At 43.2% G+C, this 20,044-nt stretch overlaps 1 protein-coding gene across 5 annotated transcripts in view; it reads left to right on the forward strand.

Annotated features, from left to right (window-relative positions):
* Positions 1 to 629: 629 nt before the first annotated feature.
* The window catches only part of LOC111968649 (estrogen receptor beta), a 28,403-nt gene continuing 8,988 nt past the window's right edge, over positions 630 to 20,044 (forward strand). The window contains exons 1-3 of one of the 5 annotated variants that reach the window (XM_023994413.3): positions 630 to 886; positions 17,188 to 17,705; positions 17,899 to 18,095. In XM_023994413.3, the coding sequence (XP_023850181.1) occupies positions 17,272 to 17,705; positions 17,899 to 18,095 (631 nt within the window). In that variant the 5' untranslated portion in view covers positions 630 to 886; positions 17,188 to 17,271. Of the gene's footprint in view, positions 887 to 13,349; positions 13,458 to 17,187; positions 17,706 to 17,898; positions 18,096 to 20,044 lie in introns of those variants that run through there. The other 4 variants (XM_023994415.3, XM_023994411.3, XM_023994412.1 and 1 more) reach the window with 4 other exon arrangements.

Raw genomic sequence — 20,044 nt, forward strand, 5'->3', positions numbered from 1 at the left:
TTTATAACGTATCAGAAATGTCCAGATCAACTAGCCCATATCAGCTAACGTTTTTTTATTTTGTTTTTTTAGCCCATAGTTGTAATTTTTTAGTTACTCAAATATCACATGAATACACATTAGATATGGCAAAATGTATAGAATTGCAGGAAATAAGCTTTCAACCTGCAAAATCCTCTGCACCAACAAGAAGGGTGTGAACAGTTTGAGAAGGGTGTGAACAGTTTGTGTCCTGAGCAGTGCTTGGGCCCAGGGTGAAAAAGTTTGGGAACCCTTGTACTACCATAACTGGTTCAAAGGCACTTAAGTATTTTGTCTTGAGACACGTTGTCTCAAAGCTTAAAAATTCTTCTTTAACCTGTCTCCTCCCCTTCATCAACACTGATTGAAGTGGATTTAACAAGTGACATCAATACGGGATCACAGTTTTCATATGGATTCACCTGGTCAGTCTAATGTTTTGTACACTCCATATACTGTAGCTACACGGCTCTGAGACCACCATCCACGTGGAATGAACAGCCTGAACGCACACCTACAGTACCTCCCCACAATTCCCACCCAAGGCTTCTCTGTTACGCGTCCTCAATTCATTTGGATGTGTTGACAGTTGGTTAAATTTGTTTGAGCTGAGCTATGAAAGTCAACGGTCCAATATTCTAGAACACTGCTGCGCGCACGCGTACATGTTTTGGACTATAATAAACTTAGGCTGCGTCGCGGTTTCTTTTTCTGTTTTCTCTAGTTGTGCGAGTGTGCTCTACAGAAACTCCACGGAAGCGCTGCAACCCTAGGCAGCTGGCACTTGGCTCAATTCACCGACTGGGAAAGAGGTCCCCATTCACTGATGACAGGCTTGGCAGCAGATCAAACTACAAAGTGGCAGGTTGGTTTGATCAAACTATTGTTTGTATCCTATTGGCGTCTTTGAAATTGAGAAACAAAGTGAAAGTAAAAAGCTGAACATGATTGTATATACGTGACAGCTAGAATTTGTTGAAAAAGTTACTCACATAATTGTCATAGGCCTATATGAAATTACTAGCTAACGTTAGCCTTTTACACTTTAATAGCGTCACTGTGTTAAAGCTTTGTAAAACAATTTTTTTGATGTGTGATTTGGTAGAGTATCCAAGGCTATATTATTTCAAATCTATAACTCGTATTGTGCACTGTGGATATCCTTAGGCTACTGTCAGTAAATCGATGAGACATTTCGTTTAGGCTACAGTTGTGATTTAGATTAACAGTACTTTAAGATTTTATATACTATAGATTTGGTGACAAACATATAACAGATCTGGACTCATCAAGTTTAATTACAAGCAATGTTATGCTATATGCTTGGCACACATTATTATCTTTTACTGGAAATATCGGTAGCCTGTATACTGTAGGCTACTCAGTGACACAGTAGCCTAGGCATTATTGCATACCCTTTTATAATGTAATGAATGTACTATTACTGCTGTAGTTGACCATTACAAACATTCCAGTTCTATAATTTTGAAACACTTTAAATAGCAAATTGATCTCGACTTCCACGAAAAGAAACACATGAGCAATTTGAGAAACAACAAGAGGCATGTAAACTTAGCAAAGGCTTTAAAGAGGCATGCAATCTAGGATAATCAGAGGTTGAGAAGTGATATTTGGACAGTTGGGTTTGTCTGTGGGAGATAACATAGGTTGATAATATACCAGTAACTTAAGGTGATAAGAGACTCATACCCTTATTATGGCTGCCCGCCTGCTCCCTCCTCATTTAGAAAAGAACCCTGCCCAGATTGTGTGAAATAGAGGATGAATGGATAGATGGGTTGTTTGCTTTGGTTGATTACCAGTAGAAGATCACATTTAAATGTACAGATAGATTTGGATTTGGTATGGTTGTAAAAAAATATATATAGCAAAAAAAAAATTAAGTATTACCCCCAAAAAGATTTGGGATTTGGTATGGATTTCAGATACAGAGGGGCAGAACAATTGTTCCCTCACTAACAAGCAATTATAAGCTAATATTAGGCAAGTGTTAGCCTATTTAACCCTGGCTTGCATGCATCACATCACACATATGACCAAAATGACAGCAAGTGCCTTTTTGTTGCTAGTGTTATCTTATTTACACTGTTTTAAAACATATTTTTATGCACCCAAATGATATTTCCAATTCTCATCATCACATAAACAAAAATGGTCATATCAAAAATCAAACATGATTTACATTTGGCAATCTCCTCTGATAGCCTTGACACTGCTCACAGTGTAATAATAATCTTACTGTTACTGTGGGTTACTCTCCTTTCTACTTACAAATAACTTTACTGTGGGGGAGCTATGTGTGGGGGATGTCCTGTCATGTACAAAAATAATAACCCAACTGTGCATCCCCTTCCGTCCTCCTGCATTTCAACCACTTGAAACACATTCCGTTGGCAAGCACCTAAAACACACCAAGGTCACGGTTTCAAAAGACTGTCTTAGTTTGTACATTATCCAAAAACTAATACACCATGTTACTAAAACATGCCTCCATGCAGTAATCAAACGCAGCCCTCACTGCAGACACACACTGGCACACAGCTACACACTCAGTCACTGGCAGTCATGCACACAAGGGCTGCTGTAGGAGTGTGTGCGCTGCGCAGCCAGCTTTAGGCGACAGGTTTCAACTTAAACCTCACACACTACTACAACATGCCCATCAGGGATAGTACTGTACATGCCAATGTGTTTACAACGAACCTCTTTAGTCGTGGTATTACATTATATGGTCGTCCATAACAGCTTGTCCTCCATTGCAGATGCTATCTGCTATCTCCTTTTCCATTCAGCTGTAAGCACAGTGGCTAGGAAAAACTCCCTAGAAGGCAGGAACCTAGGAAGAAACCTAGAGAGGAACCAGGTTCTGAGGGATAAATTATTACAGGGCAATTTGAGGGAGGACACCAATAAACCATGTAGAAACCATCATTCAGAAGGGTTTTACCATGTACAAACCAGGTCTGTGTGGTTGATGTTTGAGTGGTGAGGCATAGCTGGTGTTATTTGGAGCTGGGTGGTTAAGCGGTGAGTAGTTGAGCTAGCTGCTACAGCACAGAGGTACAGTACAGTGGGGAAGGCTCTGGTGCCAGCCAGGTGTAGGAGCTCCAGTGACAGGTGACAGGTAAATTACCTCCAAGCTCTAGGTGCCATAATCAGCCTGTCTGCTCCACTCAACTGCACTCTGCTCGGCTCCACTCTCACAAGAGTTTTTACTCTACCAAAAGCAGCCCCTCAACTCCTCCTCCCGTGTAATCTGCTTACAAGGCTCGTTTTCTCTCCCTCCTTCAAATTGAGACAAGTCTTTTCTTGAGCGCTTACTTGTCAGTATTGAGGGAGAGCGAATGGAGGCTAAATGGGGCTGCTGTAGCTCTTTGTGTGGAGGTATGTGTCCCTGGCTCTTTGCCTCCGTCTGAGAGGGAACGACGTGGGAGCATGGCTGACTTAATCATTCTGCTTTAATCACTCTCTCAATCACTCTCTCCTCCTCATTGTCTGACCAACATAGTCTGGAAATGTTCTAGAATGCAATCTTCTTAATGGATTCTTAATTTTTTCCCCCCGAATTCACAACTCTTTTTCATTACGATTGACATTAGTCCAACTGGTACAGTATTCTAAAGGCACTAACGCCGAGGAAATGAGTGAATCATTGCTGACCTTTGTTCTCAGTGAATAATGGCAAAGGACTCCTGAACCGCGCTTTGATCTTAATGCTATCAAAACTGGTGGTGGGGGGAGTGTGCAATGAAAATATTCATTTTCTGAAGTTCAATCTCTCATTAGCAGCTAGAGAGAGAGCCCTGTACATGAAACTACCAGTACAGCTGAATATCCTGTGCACAAGAAAAATGTGTGCAAGTGAAATAGATGTGCAGTACTATCACTGAACAGTACCATTGTTTACAGGATAGGGGAGACCAGAGGTTGGTTGTCTCACAGGTTGGTTGTCATAGTGTTTATTACTCAAAATCCAGGGGGGCTATGCAATAATTTAAAGATACAAATGTGTGTCCTCTATGGGAGAGGTCATCCATGTGGCCAATTCAGGTCAGGATCACAAAACATGGAGGTGAGAGGAATATTAGCATTTTTCATGGGTGAAAGTAAATATGAATGTTATTTCTTTAATAAATAGTTGTATTCTGGGAGTATCCATAAACAATTACTGTTATTGAAAAGAGGAAAGGAGAGCTTTATTTCAAGTCTATTTGTGAGTTCCTAGGTCAAGCCATGTGGAAACTAGCATCTTAATTAGCGTTGGGTTGGGGGGGGGGGGCTGTCACATTGATGTTGGGGTTGCCTGTCACAATCTGACAATGAATCCTCATTGTAACAATGTATCCAGAAAGCTAAATGTATTTTCCGGATGTTGAAAAGATGTCCATGTTTCACAAGTTTGGACAGGACAGCACAGTACAGTCCAGTAGTTCAATTTAGCAGAGTACAGATCCGCGCACAGGGCCAGCTTAATGAAGGGGCTTACAGGGGCCCATTTACAACTGCGACCTGGCCAAGATAGAGCAAAGCAGTGCGACACAAACAACACAGAGTTACACATGGGATAAACAAACGTACAGTCAATAACACAATAGAAAAGTCTATATACAGTGTGTGCAAATGTAGTAAGATTAGGGAGGTAAGGCAATAAATAGGCCATAGTGGCGAAATAATGACAATTTAGCAATTAAACACTGGAGTGATAGATGTGCAGAAGATGAATGTGCAAGTAGAGATACTGGGGTGCAAAGGAGCAAAAAAATTAATAACAACATGGTGATGAGGTAGTTGGGTGGGCTATTTACAGATGGGCTATGTACAGGTGCAATGATCGGTAAGCTGCTCAGACAGCTGATGCTTAAAGTTAGTGAGGGAGATATAAGTTTCCAGCTTCAGTGATTTTTGCAATTCATTCCAGTCATTGGCAGCCGAGAACTGGAAGGAAAGACGGCCAAAGTAGGAGTTGGCTTTGTGGCCAGTGAAATATACCTGCTGGAATGCGTGCTACGGGTGGGTGCTGCGATAGTGACCAGTGAGCTGAGATAAGGCGGGGCTTTACCTAGCAAAGACTTATAGATGACCTGGGGCCAGTGGGTTTGGCAACGAATATGAAGCGAGTGCCAGCCAATGAGAGCATACAGGTTGCAGTGGTGGGTAGTATATGGGGCTTTGGTGATAAAACGGATGGCACTGTGATAGACTACATCTAATTTGCTGAGTAGAGTGTTGGAGGCTATTTTGTAAATGACCTCGCCGAAGTCAAGCATCGGTAGGACAGTCAGTTTTACGAGGGTATATTTGACAGCATGAGTGAAGGATGCTTTGTTGCGAAATAGGAAGCCGATTCTAGATTTAATTTTGGATTGGAGTTGCTTAATGTGAGTCTGGAAGGAGTTTACAGTCTAACCAGACACCTAGGTATTTGTAGTTGTCCACATATTCTACGTCAGAACCGTCCAGAGTAGTGATGCTAGACTGGCGGGCGAGTGCGGGCAGTGATCGGTTGAAGAGCATGCATTTAGTTTTGCTTGCATTTAAGAGCAGTTGGAGGCCATGGAAGGAGTGTTGTATGGCATTGAAGCTCGTCTGGAGGTTTGTTAACACAGTGTCCAAAGATGGGCCACGAATTTTCTATAGGATTGAGGTCAGGGCTTTGTGATGGCCACTCCAATACCTTGACTTTGTTGTCCTTAAGCCATTTTGCCACAACTTTGGAAGTATCCTTGGGGTCATTGTCCATTTGGAAGACCCATTTGCGACCAAGTTTTAACTTCCTAACTGATGTCTTGAGATGTTGCTTCAATATATCCACATAATTTTCCTCCATCATGATGCCATCTATTTTGTGAAGTGCACCAGTCCCTCCTGCAGCAAAGCACCCCCACAACACCCCCGTGCTTCATGGTTGAGATGGTGTTCTTCAGCTTGCAAGCTTCCCCCTTTTTCCTCCAAACATAACGATAGTCATTATGGCCAAACAGTTATATTTTTGTTTCATCAGACCAGAGGACATTTCTCCAAAAAGTACGATCTGTGTCCCCATTGTCACGACTTCCGCCGAAGTTGGCTCCTCTCCTTGTTCGGACGGCGTGCGACGGTCAACGTCACCGGCTTTCTAGCCATCGCCACTCCATTTTTCATGTATCCATTTGTTTTGTCTTGTTCCCTGCACACCTGGTTTTCATTCCCCAATCAATTCATATGTATTTATTCCTCTGTTCCCCATCTTGTCTTTGTGTAGGATTGTTTGTGTTACGTGTACTTTGATATTGTGGATATTGTTACACGCATTACTTTTTGTCTATGTTCCGTGTTTTGGGCACATTTTATGTTTTTTTGTGCTGTCATTTTGACCGGAATAAAAATTGTGCCTGTTCACTACACTCAGCTCTCCTGCACCTGACTTCGCCTCCGATACACACTCCTAACACCCATGTGCAGTTGCAAACCGTAGTCTGGCTTTTTTTATGGCGGTTTTGGAGCAGTGGCTTCTTCCTTGCTGAGCGGCCTTTCACGTTATGTCGATATAGGACTCATTTTACTGTGGATATAGATACTTTTGTACCTTTTTTCTCCAGCATCTTCACAAGGTCCTTTGCTGTTTTTTGGGATTGATTTGAACTTTTCGCACCAAAGTACGTTCATCTCTAGGAGACAGAACGCGTCTCCTTCCTGAGCGGTATGACGGCTGCGTGGTCCCATGGTGTTTATACTTTCGTACTATTGTTTGTACAGATGAACGTGATACCTTCAGGCGTTTGGAAATTGCTCCCAAGGATGAACCAGACTTGTGGAGGTCTACAAAAAAGATTTCTGAGTTCTTGGCTGATTTCTTTTGATTTTCCCATGATATCAAGCAAAGAGGCACTGAGTTTGAAGGTAGGCCTTGGAATATATCCACAGGTACACCTCCAATTGACTCAAATGATGTCAATTAGCCTATCAGAAGCTTCTAAAGCCATGACATCATTTTCTGGAATTTTCCAAGCTGTTTAAAGGCACAGTCAACTTATTGTACGTAAATTTCTGACCCACTGGAATTGTGATACAGTGAATTATAAGTGAAATCTATCTGTAAACAATTGTTGTAAAAATTACTTGTGTCATGCACAAAGTAGATGTCCTAACCGACTAGACAAAACTATAGTTTGTTAAAAATATATATGTGGAGTGGTTGAAAAATGAGTTTTATTAATGACTCCAACCTAAGTGTATGTAAACTTCAGACTTCAACTGTATAATCCATAGAAGGGTTTTGGAACCTATTCCCTTGGCAATTTGGGCACACTAGAGATGCCTGCCAGTCCTGATTCGAATTTGAACTGCCATCTATGGATTCTTTTTCTATGGTTGGTTGCTATCAGTTAGTCTTTTGCAAATTTCAAAATAGAATCTTGAGAAAAACACAGTTTGGAAAGCAAATGCCTACTGCTGAAAAGAGAAGACTAATCTGTCTGTAGAACCAATAGATTTGATTGTTTCTCAACAACTCCCTATTTTGAGCAAACAGCATAGTCCCGGGGCCTATGATTCGTGACTTTGCAGTACAGTACAGTTTAATTCAGCAGTGTACAGTAGAGTTAAATTCAGCAGAGTACAGCACAGTACAGTGCAGGACAGTACAGTTTAATTCAGTGGTGTACAGTAGAGCAAAGTAGAGTACAGTACAGTTGAGTCTAATTCAGTAGAGTAGAGAAGGGGTTTTCAAACCTTTTAATGTTAAATTAATTCTCACAAAAGTAGTGCACTGAGCCTTTACTAGTCTTGTATTAGCTAGTGACATAGCCATCTGTAATGCAGGCAAACATTTCTCAGACCCCCCCAAACATCTTCCCGTGGCTATGCAAGGACCCCCAAATATTATGAAACCCTGGGCAAAGACCCCTTAAAAAAAAAAGTATATTTTTGCAAAACGCCAATTAAGTTCTTGAGAGCCGCATGCAGCTTGTGAACAGCGCAAGAACTACCAGTGGTGATCATTTTATATTGTTAAAGCAAATTTCCTGCTATTTTACCCATTTTGCCATGAGGCTGAGAGAAACAAATAACCGTTTTAAAGCAAATTGCCTGCTACACATTTTACTATGACTTACTGTATGTCCGGTTCATATGCTTTCTGAACAGGGCTGGTTCTAGCATTTTGGGCCGCTAACTAGCTTTTGATTGTGGGCCTCCCCAACTGCCACTGGAAATAATAATAATAATAATAATTGGGTAAAGGGCCCCCTGGAGGTCAGGGCTCCGTGGCACGTCCCCTGCGTGCCCATCAGTAATAAGGCCCTGACCACCACTGGTGTATTACATGAGACAGGCCAATGCAAAGACCATTTGCATACTGATGGTAAAATATGATTGTCATTGGGGGTGGATAGGAAAGACAGGAAGATGTATCAAGATTTTACAAAACATGTTCCTTAGGTATACTAAAACCAATATTTAATACTGAAATATAAATGGTTAAAACATATTTTTTTATTGTTGTTCCACGGACCTTTACTAGTCCTGTATTAGCGGGCCAATATAGACGTGTGTAGCTTGGGCATTTTAAATACTTAACAGTGCATTCGAAAAGTACTCAGACCCCTTGACTTTTTCCACATTTTGTTACATTACAGTCTTTTTCTAAAATTGATTCATTCGTTTTTTCCCCTCATCAATCTACACACAATACCCCATGATGACAAAGAAAAAACTATCAGTACTCAAGATAAGACCCAGATGCAGACAGTTCGAATCAGAGTGGTTTATTGACAAAACGGGGCAGGCAAACGACAGGTCAAGGGCAGGCAGAGGTCAGTAATCCAGGGCAGAGTCAATAAGGTACAGTACGGCAGGCAGGCTCGGGGTCAGGGCAGGCAGAATGGTCAAAACCGGAAGAACTAGAAAACAGGGACTAGAGAGAACAGGAGTACGAGAACAAACACGCTGGTAGGCTTGACGAGACAAGACGAAATGGCAAAAGACAAACAGAAAACACAGGTATAAAAGAGGAGAAAGAGGAGATGGAGGGCTGTAAGACAGAGGTATCCTTGATACATGAAAAGTGGGATGTATACGGAGGGTGCGGGGCAACAGAAGATGAACAGCAGAGGGGCTAAGAGTCTTTGAGATGGGGAAAGGGCCGATAAAACGGAGGGAAAGTTTGAGGGACTCCAACCGGAGGGGAAGATCCCGAGTGGACAGCCATACCCTCTGCCCGAGACGATAACGGGGAGCCGGGGTCCGGTGGCGGTCAGTGCGTCGTCGATACCAGGAGATGATCTTGAGAAGAGCAGACCGGGCTCTCTTCCAGGTCCAGCGACAGCAAGTGGACGAACATCTGGGCCGAGGGTATACTGACTTCCTCTTGCTCATGGAAGAGCGAGGGCTGATAACCCATCGAACACACGAAAGGCAAAAGACCAGTGGCTGAGCAGGTGAGGGTGTTGTGGGCGTATTCCACCCACACGAGTTACTGGCTCCAGGTGGTGGGGTTGACAAAGACAAGGTAACGAAGAGTCGTCTCCAGGTCCTGATTGGCTTGCTCCAACTGGCCGTTAGACTGGGGGTGAAACCCGGAAGACAGGCTGGCTGATGACCCAATGAGTGTGCAAAACGCCTTCCAGAACCAGGACGAGAACTGAGGACCACGGTCGGGGACCATGTCCACCGGAAGTCCATGGGGGGAGTGGTTAGCCCCCCCACCCGGAGTCCAGCTGGGAATGCTGCGCCTCACGGACCTGGTTCTCTATTCCCCAGATGAGTGCAGCCGCCAGACATGAGGTAGGAAGGAGGGTCTCGGGTTCTGAGGGTGTAGCAGATGGCCTATAGAGGCGTGAAAGCGCATCCGGCTTAACATTCTTGGACCCCAGGCGGTAGGAGATGGTTAAGTTGAACCGAGTGAAAAGCAGGGCCCATCGAGCTTGCCTGGAGTTGAGACGCTTGGCGGTGTGGAGATATTCCAGGTTCTTGTGATCCGTCCACACAATGAATTAATGTTCCACCCACTCTAACCAGTGCCTCCACTCCTCCAACGCCATCTTCACAGCGAGTAGTTCCTGATTTCATCCATCATATTTCCTCTCTGTGGCATTAAGACAATGGGAGAAGAAGGAGGAGGGATGCAGCTTAAGGTCCAAGGCAGGACCATCTGCCCCAGGACAGCCCCCCACTCCGACGTTCCTAAGCATCGACCTCCACCACGAACTAACGGTATGGGTCCAGATGGATTAATATGGGAGCTGTGGTGAATTTAAAAAATATATATATTGAACCTTTATTTAACTAAGCAAGTCAGTTAAGAACAAATTCTTATTTACAATGACGGCCTACCAGGGAACGGGTTGGGTTAACTGCCTTGTTCAGGGGCAGAACGACAGATTTTTTCCTTGTCAGCTTGGGGATTCGATCCATCAACCTTTCGGTAACTGGCCCAGTAACACTCCAACCACTGGGCTACCTGAAGCGGTGCTTTAGGTCCAGGAACGCCCGGTCAGCAGCTGGGGACCATGTGAATGGAACCTTGGGAGAGGTGAGTGCTGAAAGGGGGGAAGCCAGGGTGCTGTAACCCTGGATAAAATGGCGATAGAAATTGGCAAATCCCAGTAATCGTTGCTGCTGCATTCTGGACGTGGGTTGGGGCCAATCCACCACTGCTCTCAACTTTCCGGGATCCATCTGCACATTACCAGCAGCGATGATGTATCCTAGGAAGGAGATGGTGGAGCGATTGAATTTGCATTTTTCTGCTTTAACAAAAAGCTGGTTCTCCAGGAGACGCTAGAGGACTTGTCGGACATGGAGAAAGTGTTCTTAAGCTGAGCGGGAAAAGACGAGGATGTCGTCAAGTAGACGAACACGAACCGGTTCAACGTGTCATGGAGAACATCGTTATCCAGGGCCTGGAAAACAGCAGGAGTGTTGGTCAGACTGAATGGAATCACCAGGTATTCGTAGTGTCCACTAGCCATGTTGAAGGCTGTCTTCCACTTGTCACCTTCCCGTAGCCGCACCAGATGGTAGGCGTTCCGCAGGTCCAATTTAGAGAAAATGATTGACCCCTGGAGCAGTCGAAAGCCGAGGCGATTAGTGGTAGCGGGTAGCGGTTCTTAACCGTGATGTCATTAAGGCCCCGGTAGTCGATTCCACAAAGAAGAACCCTGCTGAAAACTTCCCGGGGGTCCTGGTACTCCGTGGAGAGGTTCGAGGCTTCTTCCGAGCCCACAGGAAGAATTCCCGGGGCAGGCTGCGCCGACTTCAGGCAATGAGCATAGCAGAATGGGATCCAGCCCATGACAACACCAGCAGTCCAGTCGATAAAGGGATTGTGTCGCTGGAGCCATGAAAACCCTAACACCACGGGTACCTGAGGAGACTTGATGAGCATGAACTGCATAGACTCACTGTGGTTTCCTGACACTCACAGGTTGATATGAGTAGTATTGTGGGTGACTCTGCCTATAGAGCACCCATCCAGCGCTCTAATGTCCATGGGAGTGGAGAGGGGCTGAGTGGGGATGCCCAGCTCTGACACCAGGATGGTGTCCATGAAACTCTCATCGGCCCCAGAGTAAATAAGTACCCGGAGAGATTTTGACTGGTCGCCCCAGAGCAGGATGGCATGGAGAGGGGTACAAGGGGAGAAGGAAAATTCTCTGTATGGCCCACCAGAGTATTCATACCTACTGATGAGCATGATCTTTTAATGGACAGGTAAACACGTAATGACCGGTAGTCCCGCAATGCAGACAACTCTTAGTGTTAAGTCTGCGTAAACGTTCGGCTGGAGACAATCTAGCTCTGCCGACTTTCATCGGCTCTCAGGGGAACTCGGGGAACCTCGGATTCTCTTGGGAACGTAGACGCCGGGGACTTCCTGGATTCCTCGGAGGCGAGGCGGGATCCTTGGGCGAGCGAGTGGGACCTGAATCAGACCTCCTCTACCTCCTACGTTCCCGTAGTCGCCCATCGATCCAGATGGTCAAGGCGATGAGCGAATCGAGATCCGTAGGCATCTCCCAGGCTGCGAGCTGTAGTTGTACTCTATGCCTTCTGGGAAGTGTTATGAAAATGTGAGAGAGAGAACATGCCTGTGAATCATCCAGCGCTTCAACCAAATACAACGCTCAATTGAACTTGATGAATCGTGCTTTGTCCAAATCATTGCTTGTGGTTTGGGTGATTGGTAGCTGCTAGATAACTCTTCCCCCTTCCCAGGCATCCGTTGAATGGGGATGGAGCTGTCAAGAGTCAATTATCTTAGTCGGTATTCAGAGTAAATTATCCCTTTAAAGATGGTATAGTGCAGGGGTATTCAACTTTCCCTATGAGGTCCGGAGCCTGTTAGTTTTCTGTTCTACCTGATAATTAATGGCACACACATGGTGTCCCAGATCTAAATCAGTCCCTGATTAGAGGGAAACAATGAAAAAATGCAGTGGAACTGACTTTGAGGTCCAGAGTTTAGTTTGAAGGGTGTAGTGTGTTTGAAACAAGAACACTTACCTCCAGACGGTCAAAGAGGTTCGAAGTTGTTTTTGCTAAGCATCCAACTTGCTGTTTGCAATATTTTGGGGGGGAATTTTTTCTCTCTCCCACAAAAGTAGTGCACTGGGCCCGGTTGCATAAAACATCTTAAGTGTTTCCCTTAAGTGTTTTACCAAAAGGAATAATTTTATCCATACTGAATGAAGCACTTAAGGGACCTTAAGGAAATTCGCCTTAAAATGTTTGGTGCAACTGACTTAACGTTAAATAAACTTTAAGGGAAAAGAACAGGGGGGAATTAACATACAATGTTTTATGCAACCGGGCCCTGGGCCTTTACTAGTCCTGTATTAGTGAACCAATATAGTCGTTTTTGCTTTTCGTTTTTTCTGCAGAATGTTCAGCTAGAAATGTATTGATCAAATATGACTGTCAGATAGATTGGAATAGTATAGAAGATTGTGTTCTCTATTAATTATATTTCTATCTTCAACATGCATTTCTAGATACAGCCCTGCCATTAGTTGAAGGCAGCCATTCCAAACGTTTCTGAAAAGTAGTCACTTCCTGAGATCTGTATTCAAATAGTTTTAAAAAGTTGTTATATTTGGGATATGTATTCAAATAGTTTTAGTCACCCCCAATAGTTTTTTCCTTTCCACAAAGTATAGTTAAATCTATAGTTATCCCAGGCCTGGCGTGGTGTTCTCTCTTGGTATGAACATTCCGTCTTTCAAGTATATAGTCTTATTAACAGAGCTGGCACCATGACCTTTGACATGTGATGCAGTGCTGGGTTTACCATGGACCTCTGCCAGGCTGCAGGTTCAACAACTAGACTGTCTGTCCAAAGACCAAACCACTGGATTGCCAGCATTTGACAAAACATCGGCCCGTTCAGACTGTCAATAGTTGTTAATAACCCTGTTCCATATCCACAGCATGTAAACGTAAGTGACTCAGTCCATTCTTATATGTCCTGTATGTTAAAAAAATATGTATTTGAGATTTTGGGGAAGAAATTTGTTGGAATATTTTTGTCTTACCTTCTAATTTAATATTGATTTAATATTCAAACTGTATTATATATTATTTAAGATGAGTAGAAATAAACCACATTTTCCCTACATCTGAATGTTGAGTTCCACAGGCTTGGTCTCATATTGAGGTTTGTGATGATGTGAAATGTCAAGCGTAGTATGGGCTATAGTTAAATAAATGTAAAGTCCCCATATTTGGGTAACTTATTAGAATTGTTTTATTCAATTTAGTCTGGAACGAGAACGGTAGCCCATATCTGCAAAAACAGGGTGTTTGCGGAAAGCTGAGTATCTTGGCTATTGATTAGCGCCTTCAAATATTTTGTGTGACTTACTACCATAAATGGGCATACGAATGTATAAGGGGAGGCCGAGCCGATGACATAATTTCAAGACGGCTGCTACCTATATTCCGGTTAGCGTTGTGAAGCATAAACGAAATAAACACAGAATATGTTGATTCACACAGAAAGCCGGGACTCCACAGATCATGAGGATATCTTATTTGTCTGCCTGTGAACAACCATTATTGATCACCAGCCCGAGAGTCAAAATGTTTATTTTAGACAACGTTTTCACCAAATAGCAAACATCTTACAAGGTAAGCTTCGATTTGGTCTGTGTTTGAGCTATAGCTACATGGGAGGTATCAACATCATCCTTTGGTTGGTAGGAACACATCTAGCCTATTGCCAATTATGATGTATGACTTAATAGCAACATTTATCTTTGCGCATAAAAAATATGATGTCTGCTTACATTACACGGGATTGGCTACTACGGCACCTTGACAGTCTCTTGTAGCTAATGAGATAAGCTTTCCAGGGATATGCAGTTGACCTGGGTGGGACAAAACAAGGCCTAGAACCTTTTATGCGTAATGCGAACTATTGCTTCCTGGCTCAGAGACTTGGAAACGTACCGTGACCACACCTGACACAACTTACTAAAACATCTGCCCATTTCTAGTTATTAGGTCAATCAATCCCTTTTTTTGCTGATATTGTTCAGTTTCCAGCTCTAGTCATCAATAATTCTCTTATAGCTTGTCAATGACAGATTACTTTAAAATAAAAAAAATAAAAAAAGTTTGATCTTGTGTATTCTGTACATGTAACTCCTATCTATCTTCTGATAATTTCCTCACAATCTCCCAGATGTCTTCTTTCCAAATATACTAAGTTTTTGCCTTTACATTTAAGAGGTATAAGAGTTATCCCACCCAGGTCTGACTGGATGGTTTTAGATCAAGCTATAAGTATGGAACTGACCTAAATAGGAATTGACCCTCATCAACTTCAGGTGAAATACTTTGATTGGGTGAGTTTCCTGGGCATGTGCTGGAATGGACGTCTTTACTCTGTGTGTGGGCCTGTTTTTGTGTGAATGGAAATGGAAACCTAACCAATGCCTGTCCTCAGCCCTCGGCCTGTGCTGTTGGTAGCTGTGCAGTTGGTACCTGTGTTATCCACTCTGACACTGATTAACGTGCTGATGGCCTGTTTGTCCCAGCCTACAGTGCCTTCAGAAAGTATTCACAAGCATTGACTTTTTCCACATTTTGTTGTGTTACAGCCTGAATTTAAAATTGATTAAATTTAGATTTTTGGCCTACACATAATACCCCATAATGTCAAAGTGGAATTATGTTTCTAGAAATTTTTACAAATTAATTTGAATTAAAAAGCTGAAATGTCTTGAGTCAAAGTATTCAACCCCTTTGTTATGGTAAGCCAAAATAAGTTCAGGAGTAAACATTTGCTTAACAATTCACATGATAAGTCACATGGACTCACTCTACCTCATCTCTGCACCCCACACATACAACGATCTGTAAGGTCCCTCAGTCGAAGAGTGAATTTCAAACACCGATTCAACCACAAAGAACAGGGAGGTTTTCCAATGCCTCGCAAATATTTACCCATTGGTAGATGGGTAAAAAAACAGACATTGAATATCCCTTTGAGCATGAAGTTATTCATTACACTATGGATGGTGTATCAATACACCCAGCCACTGCAAAGATACAGGTGTCCTTACTAACTCAGTTGCCGGGGAGGAAGGAAGCCGCTGAGGTATTTCACCATGAGGCCAATGGTGACTTTAAAATGGTTACAGAGTTTAATGGCTTTGATAGGAGAAAACTGAGGATGGATCAACAACATTGTAGTTACTCCAAGCTTGTAAGCTTGTAAGCTTGTACAGAATAAAAAATATTACAAAACATGCATCCTATTTGTAAATTAATACTGCAAAAAAATGTGGCAAAGCAATTTACTTTTTGTCCTGAATAAAAGTGTTGTTTGGGGCGAATCCAATACAACACATTATTGAGTAGCACTCTATTTTCAAGCATCGTGGTGGCTGCATCTTGTTATGGGTATGCTTGTAATCGTTAAGGACTGGGGAGTTTTTCAGCATAAAAAATACTTAGAATGGAGCGAAGGACAGGCAATATCCAAAAGGAATCCAGTTTAGTCTGCTTTCCACCAGACACTGGGAGATGAATTCACCTTTCAGCAGGTCAATAACCTAAAACACAAGGCCAAAGGTACACTGGAGTTGCTTACCAAGAAGACAGTGAATGTTCCTGAGTGGCCAAGTTACAGTTCTGACTTAAATCTGTTTGAAAAGCAATTTGATAGAGCTTGAATAATTTTGAGAAGAATAATGGATAAATATTGTACAGACCAGGTGTGCAAAGCTTTCAGAGACTTACCCAGAAAGACTCGGCTGTAATCACTGCCAAAGGTGATTTCTAATATGTATTGACTCAGGGGTGTGAATACTTATGTAAATGAAATATCTAAATGCTGTATTTCATTTTCAATACATTTGGAGAAAAAAAAAGAAAAACCTGTTTTCATTTTGTCACTGTGCTATTGTGTGTAAAAAGAAACATCTGTTTAATCCATTTTGAATTGAGGCTTTAACACAACAAAATGTGGATGAAGTCAAGGGATATGAATACTTTCTGAAGGCACTGTATGTACAGCCTTACGTAAGGCCCACACGTCCAGTACATACCATATATACAGAACACACACTTTTCCCAAGGAAGATTGTAACAATTTTAATATACCACGTTACTTGATGTTGCACCTATTTCTTTTTCATGTGTTTCATCTGATCAGGCTTGTTATCAGTCGGATGCAGGTGCACATTTCTCTTTCTGTACAACATGTTCTGTGATTTGGATTTGAGTATTCATGTTTCCCTCTTCCATCCTGCCTTAATTACACTATTGTTAGAAGAAGGAGTGTTACTCTGAAGTCTCTACAAGTGCACTGGAGTGGCAACAGTAAAAGTAACTGGTAGTCTAGACAAGGTTTGAGACCAAATTAAATAAATTATTTCCTGTTGCATCTGTCCTTTTACAGGCTCAATGTGAGCAAGATATATTACCACTATTTACCACTCAGGATTGGCAATTGAAACTGTTCTAACTCTGAGCAATGCAAACAATGATCTTTCCTCAAATAAACAGATATGATCATATAGTTTTTGTTGAGTATGTACAGTATGAAGAGTGAAGACAACATTATTTTGTTGAGTGACTTTGTGTGCACTTGAGAATATCTATGTGGTATTTGAATGTGACTCTGCATACACTTTCTCCATCCCACCCTCCATGCTGCAGTAGGACTTCACACTGACTGGTCCCAGTGAGGGAGGCAATAGACGACAGCAGCAGCCACAACGTCAGCCCAACATTATCCCCACCATGGCCTGTTCTCCTGAAAGTGGGACAGACATTTCTTCCCTGCTCCAGCTCCAGGATGTGGGCTCCAGCAAGGCCCAAGAGAGGGGGAGCTCCCCGGGACTCCTGCCCGCCCTCTACAGCCCTCCGAGTGGCATGGAGAACCGCACATTCTGCATCCCCTCTCCCTACACAGACAACAGCCATGATTATAGCCACAGCCACGGACCCCTAGCCTTCTACAACCCCTCTATGCTCGGCTACAGCAGACCACCTATCTCCGACAGCCCTTCTCTATGTCCACCCCTCAGTCCCTCCCTCTTCTGGCCCAACCATGGCCACGGCCAGCACAACATGCCATCGCTGACCCTGCACTGCCCCCAGCCCCTAGTGTACAGTGAGCATAACCCCCACGCCCCCTGGGTGGAGCCTAAACCCCACGGCCTCAGCCCCAGCAGGTAGCTACAAGCCCTCAACATCTGACACACCCTCATTTTGTATCTTTTAATGTACACACCTGTATTATTTGACCTTTTCTTGTCTCCTATAACATCTCAGATGGGTAAACAATAGGAGACAGCCTCTTAACAAAACTGAGGCTTCTACTTTGGAGTTTGTTCGTTAAACATTGATTGACGTTCCTTCTCATAGCCCTCTCCTCCACCCTACCAAGCTGCTGGGGAAGAGACTGGAGGATGGAGAGGAAGTGAACTCCTCCTCAGCCAGCTGTGTGGTGGTGAAGGCAGACATGCACTTCTGTGCCGTGTGTCATGACTACGCTTCGGGCTACCACTACGGCGTGTGGTCTTGTGAGGGCTGCAAGGCCTTCTTCAAGAGGAGCATCCAAGGTATGACCACCAGGGGAGCTGTGTTCGATCATTACCATGTCTACCCTAGGGACTGTGGTCATGGTGGCCACCCTCTGTCTCAGTGCCCTGTAAGGTCTGCCACTCCAAAAAAAGTCTATATATATAATTTGGTTAAAAAAAAAACGTTTTCAGTGTAAACTTAAAACAACTCGAACCAGATATAAAGTATGTAGCAAAGATAATGGAGCTACAGTACCAGTCAAAAGTTTGGAATGAGTAGGTGTGTTCATTCTCTCAACCAGCGTCATGAGGTAGTCACCTGGAATGCATTTCAATACACAGGTGTGCCTTGTTAAAAGTTAATTTGTGGAATTTCTTTCCTTTTTAATGCGTTTGTGCCAATCAGTTGTGTTGTGACAAGGTAGGGGTGACAAGGTATACAGAAGATAGCCCTATTTTGTAAAAGACAAGGTCAATATTATGGCAAGAACAGCTCAAATAGGCAAAGAGAAACGACAGTCCATCATTACTACCGGGGCCGCGATCCGGGCCGCACGGAAAGGATAAATATATATTTTTTTAATCTGTAAAATTAAATAATAATTATATACAATTTTAGGCTATTTGTGCAGTAATTACATTAAACTTGGTGCAGTCTGTTGGTCCTTTTCTCACCGCTCTAATATTTCTGTCACGCCCACAACAGTTTACAGATTTTGAACTTCAGTAATGCGCGCACCGCGAGTTCATCATGGTCTGCGTGAGCTATGTTGCCCGGCAACTTTGTACTAACTAGCTACGTTTGCTGACATAAATATAAACAAACAAACGTTGCTTCGTCTGAAGGGGCAAGGGGGATAAAAGGCCCAACGACCATGTCGATAATGTAGAGACGGCAGAACCAGAGACTGCAAAAAAAAAAAGTGGGAAAAAAGCCTCGTTCAATAGAAAATATGGTGAGTCCTACCTAAAATATGGCTTTATTGCGACAGGTGACTCACATGGAGATCGCTTGCAGAAAAAGAGTCACCACTGGCAGCACATTTCAAAAACAAGGAAGGGTCGCAAAACTCGCTTACCTGTGCGACATATTCAACCTGCTAAACGGACTAATTCTGTCACTTAATTAAGGGGAGAATTGACAACTGTCTTTAAGTTGGCAGATAACGTGGCTGCATTCAACGCCAAACTGGAAATGTGGGGACGGCAAGTGGACAGGGCATATTTGACATGTTCCAAACATTAGTGGGGATTTTGGGAGAGACTGAGACTGAGCCGTCTTTCTCCCAGCTGGTGCGCGATCACCTAGCTTCGCTGTCAACAGAGTTCAAGCGTTACTTCCCAATCGCCAAAGACCCACGAAGTGTGAAGGAAAGGATCCGCGACCCATTTGTGAATGTCCCAGGTGAATCGTCCATGCAGGAAGATCAACTCCTTGAGGTTACAAATGACGGTGGCCTTAAAAGTATGTTTGAGAACCTAATTTCTGCCGACCTTCTGGATTAAAATCAAGGCTGAATATCCTGAGATAGCCACAAAGGCACTGAAAACATTGCTTCCATTTCCAACATCCTATCTCTACGAAGCGGGGTTTTCCGCAATGACGGCGACAAAAACGTAGTTACGGAGTAGACTGAACATAAGGAACACCCTTCGGGTATCACTGTCTCCCATCACCCTTAAATGGGACCGTCTTGTTGCCTGGAAACAAGCTCAGGGCTCCCACTGATTCAGTGACATGGTGAGTTGCAATGTTTTTATTATATGGTTGTTAGAGAAAAATATGCACTTTGTTTTTATAATATCATCACGTTAGACCTACTTAAACTAAAATGTTATGAAAAAGCGGCTATACTAAACTTATAGGCCTAATCGATATTCTGGTCGTGTCAAAAATATTGTCTATATGAGACCGGTCCATGGTGCAAAAAAAGGTTGGCGACCGCTGCTTTAAGACATGAAGGTCAGTCAATCTGGAAAATTTCAAC

This window comes from Salvelinus sp. IW2-2015, linkage group LG9 (genome assembly GCF_002910315.2).
Source record: "Salvelinus sp. IW2-2015 linkage group LG9, ASM291031v2, whole genome shotgun sequence".
NCBI classification, from domain to species: Eukaryota; Metazoa; Chordata; class Actinopteri; order Salmoniformes; family Salmonidae; genus Salvelinus; species Salvelinus sp. IW2-2015.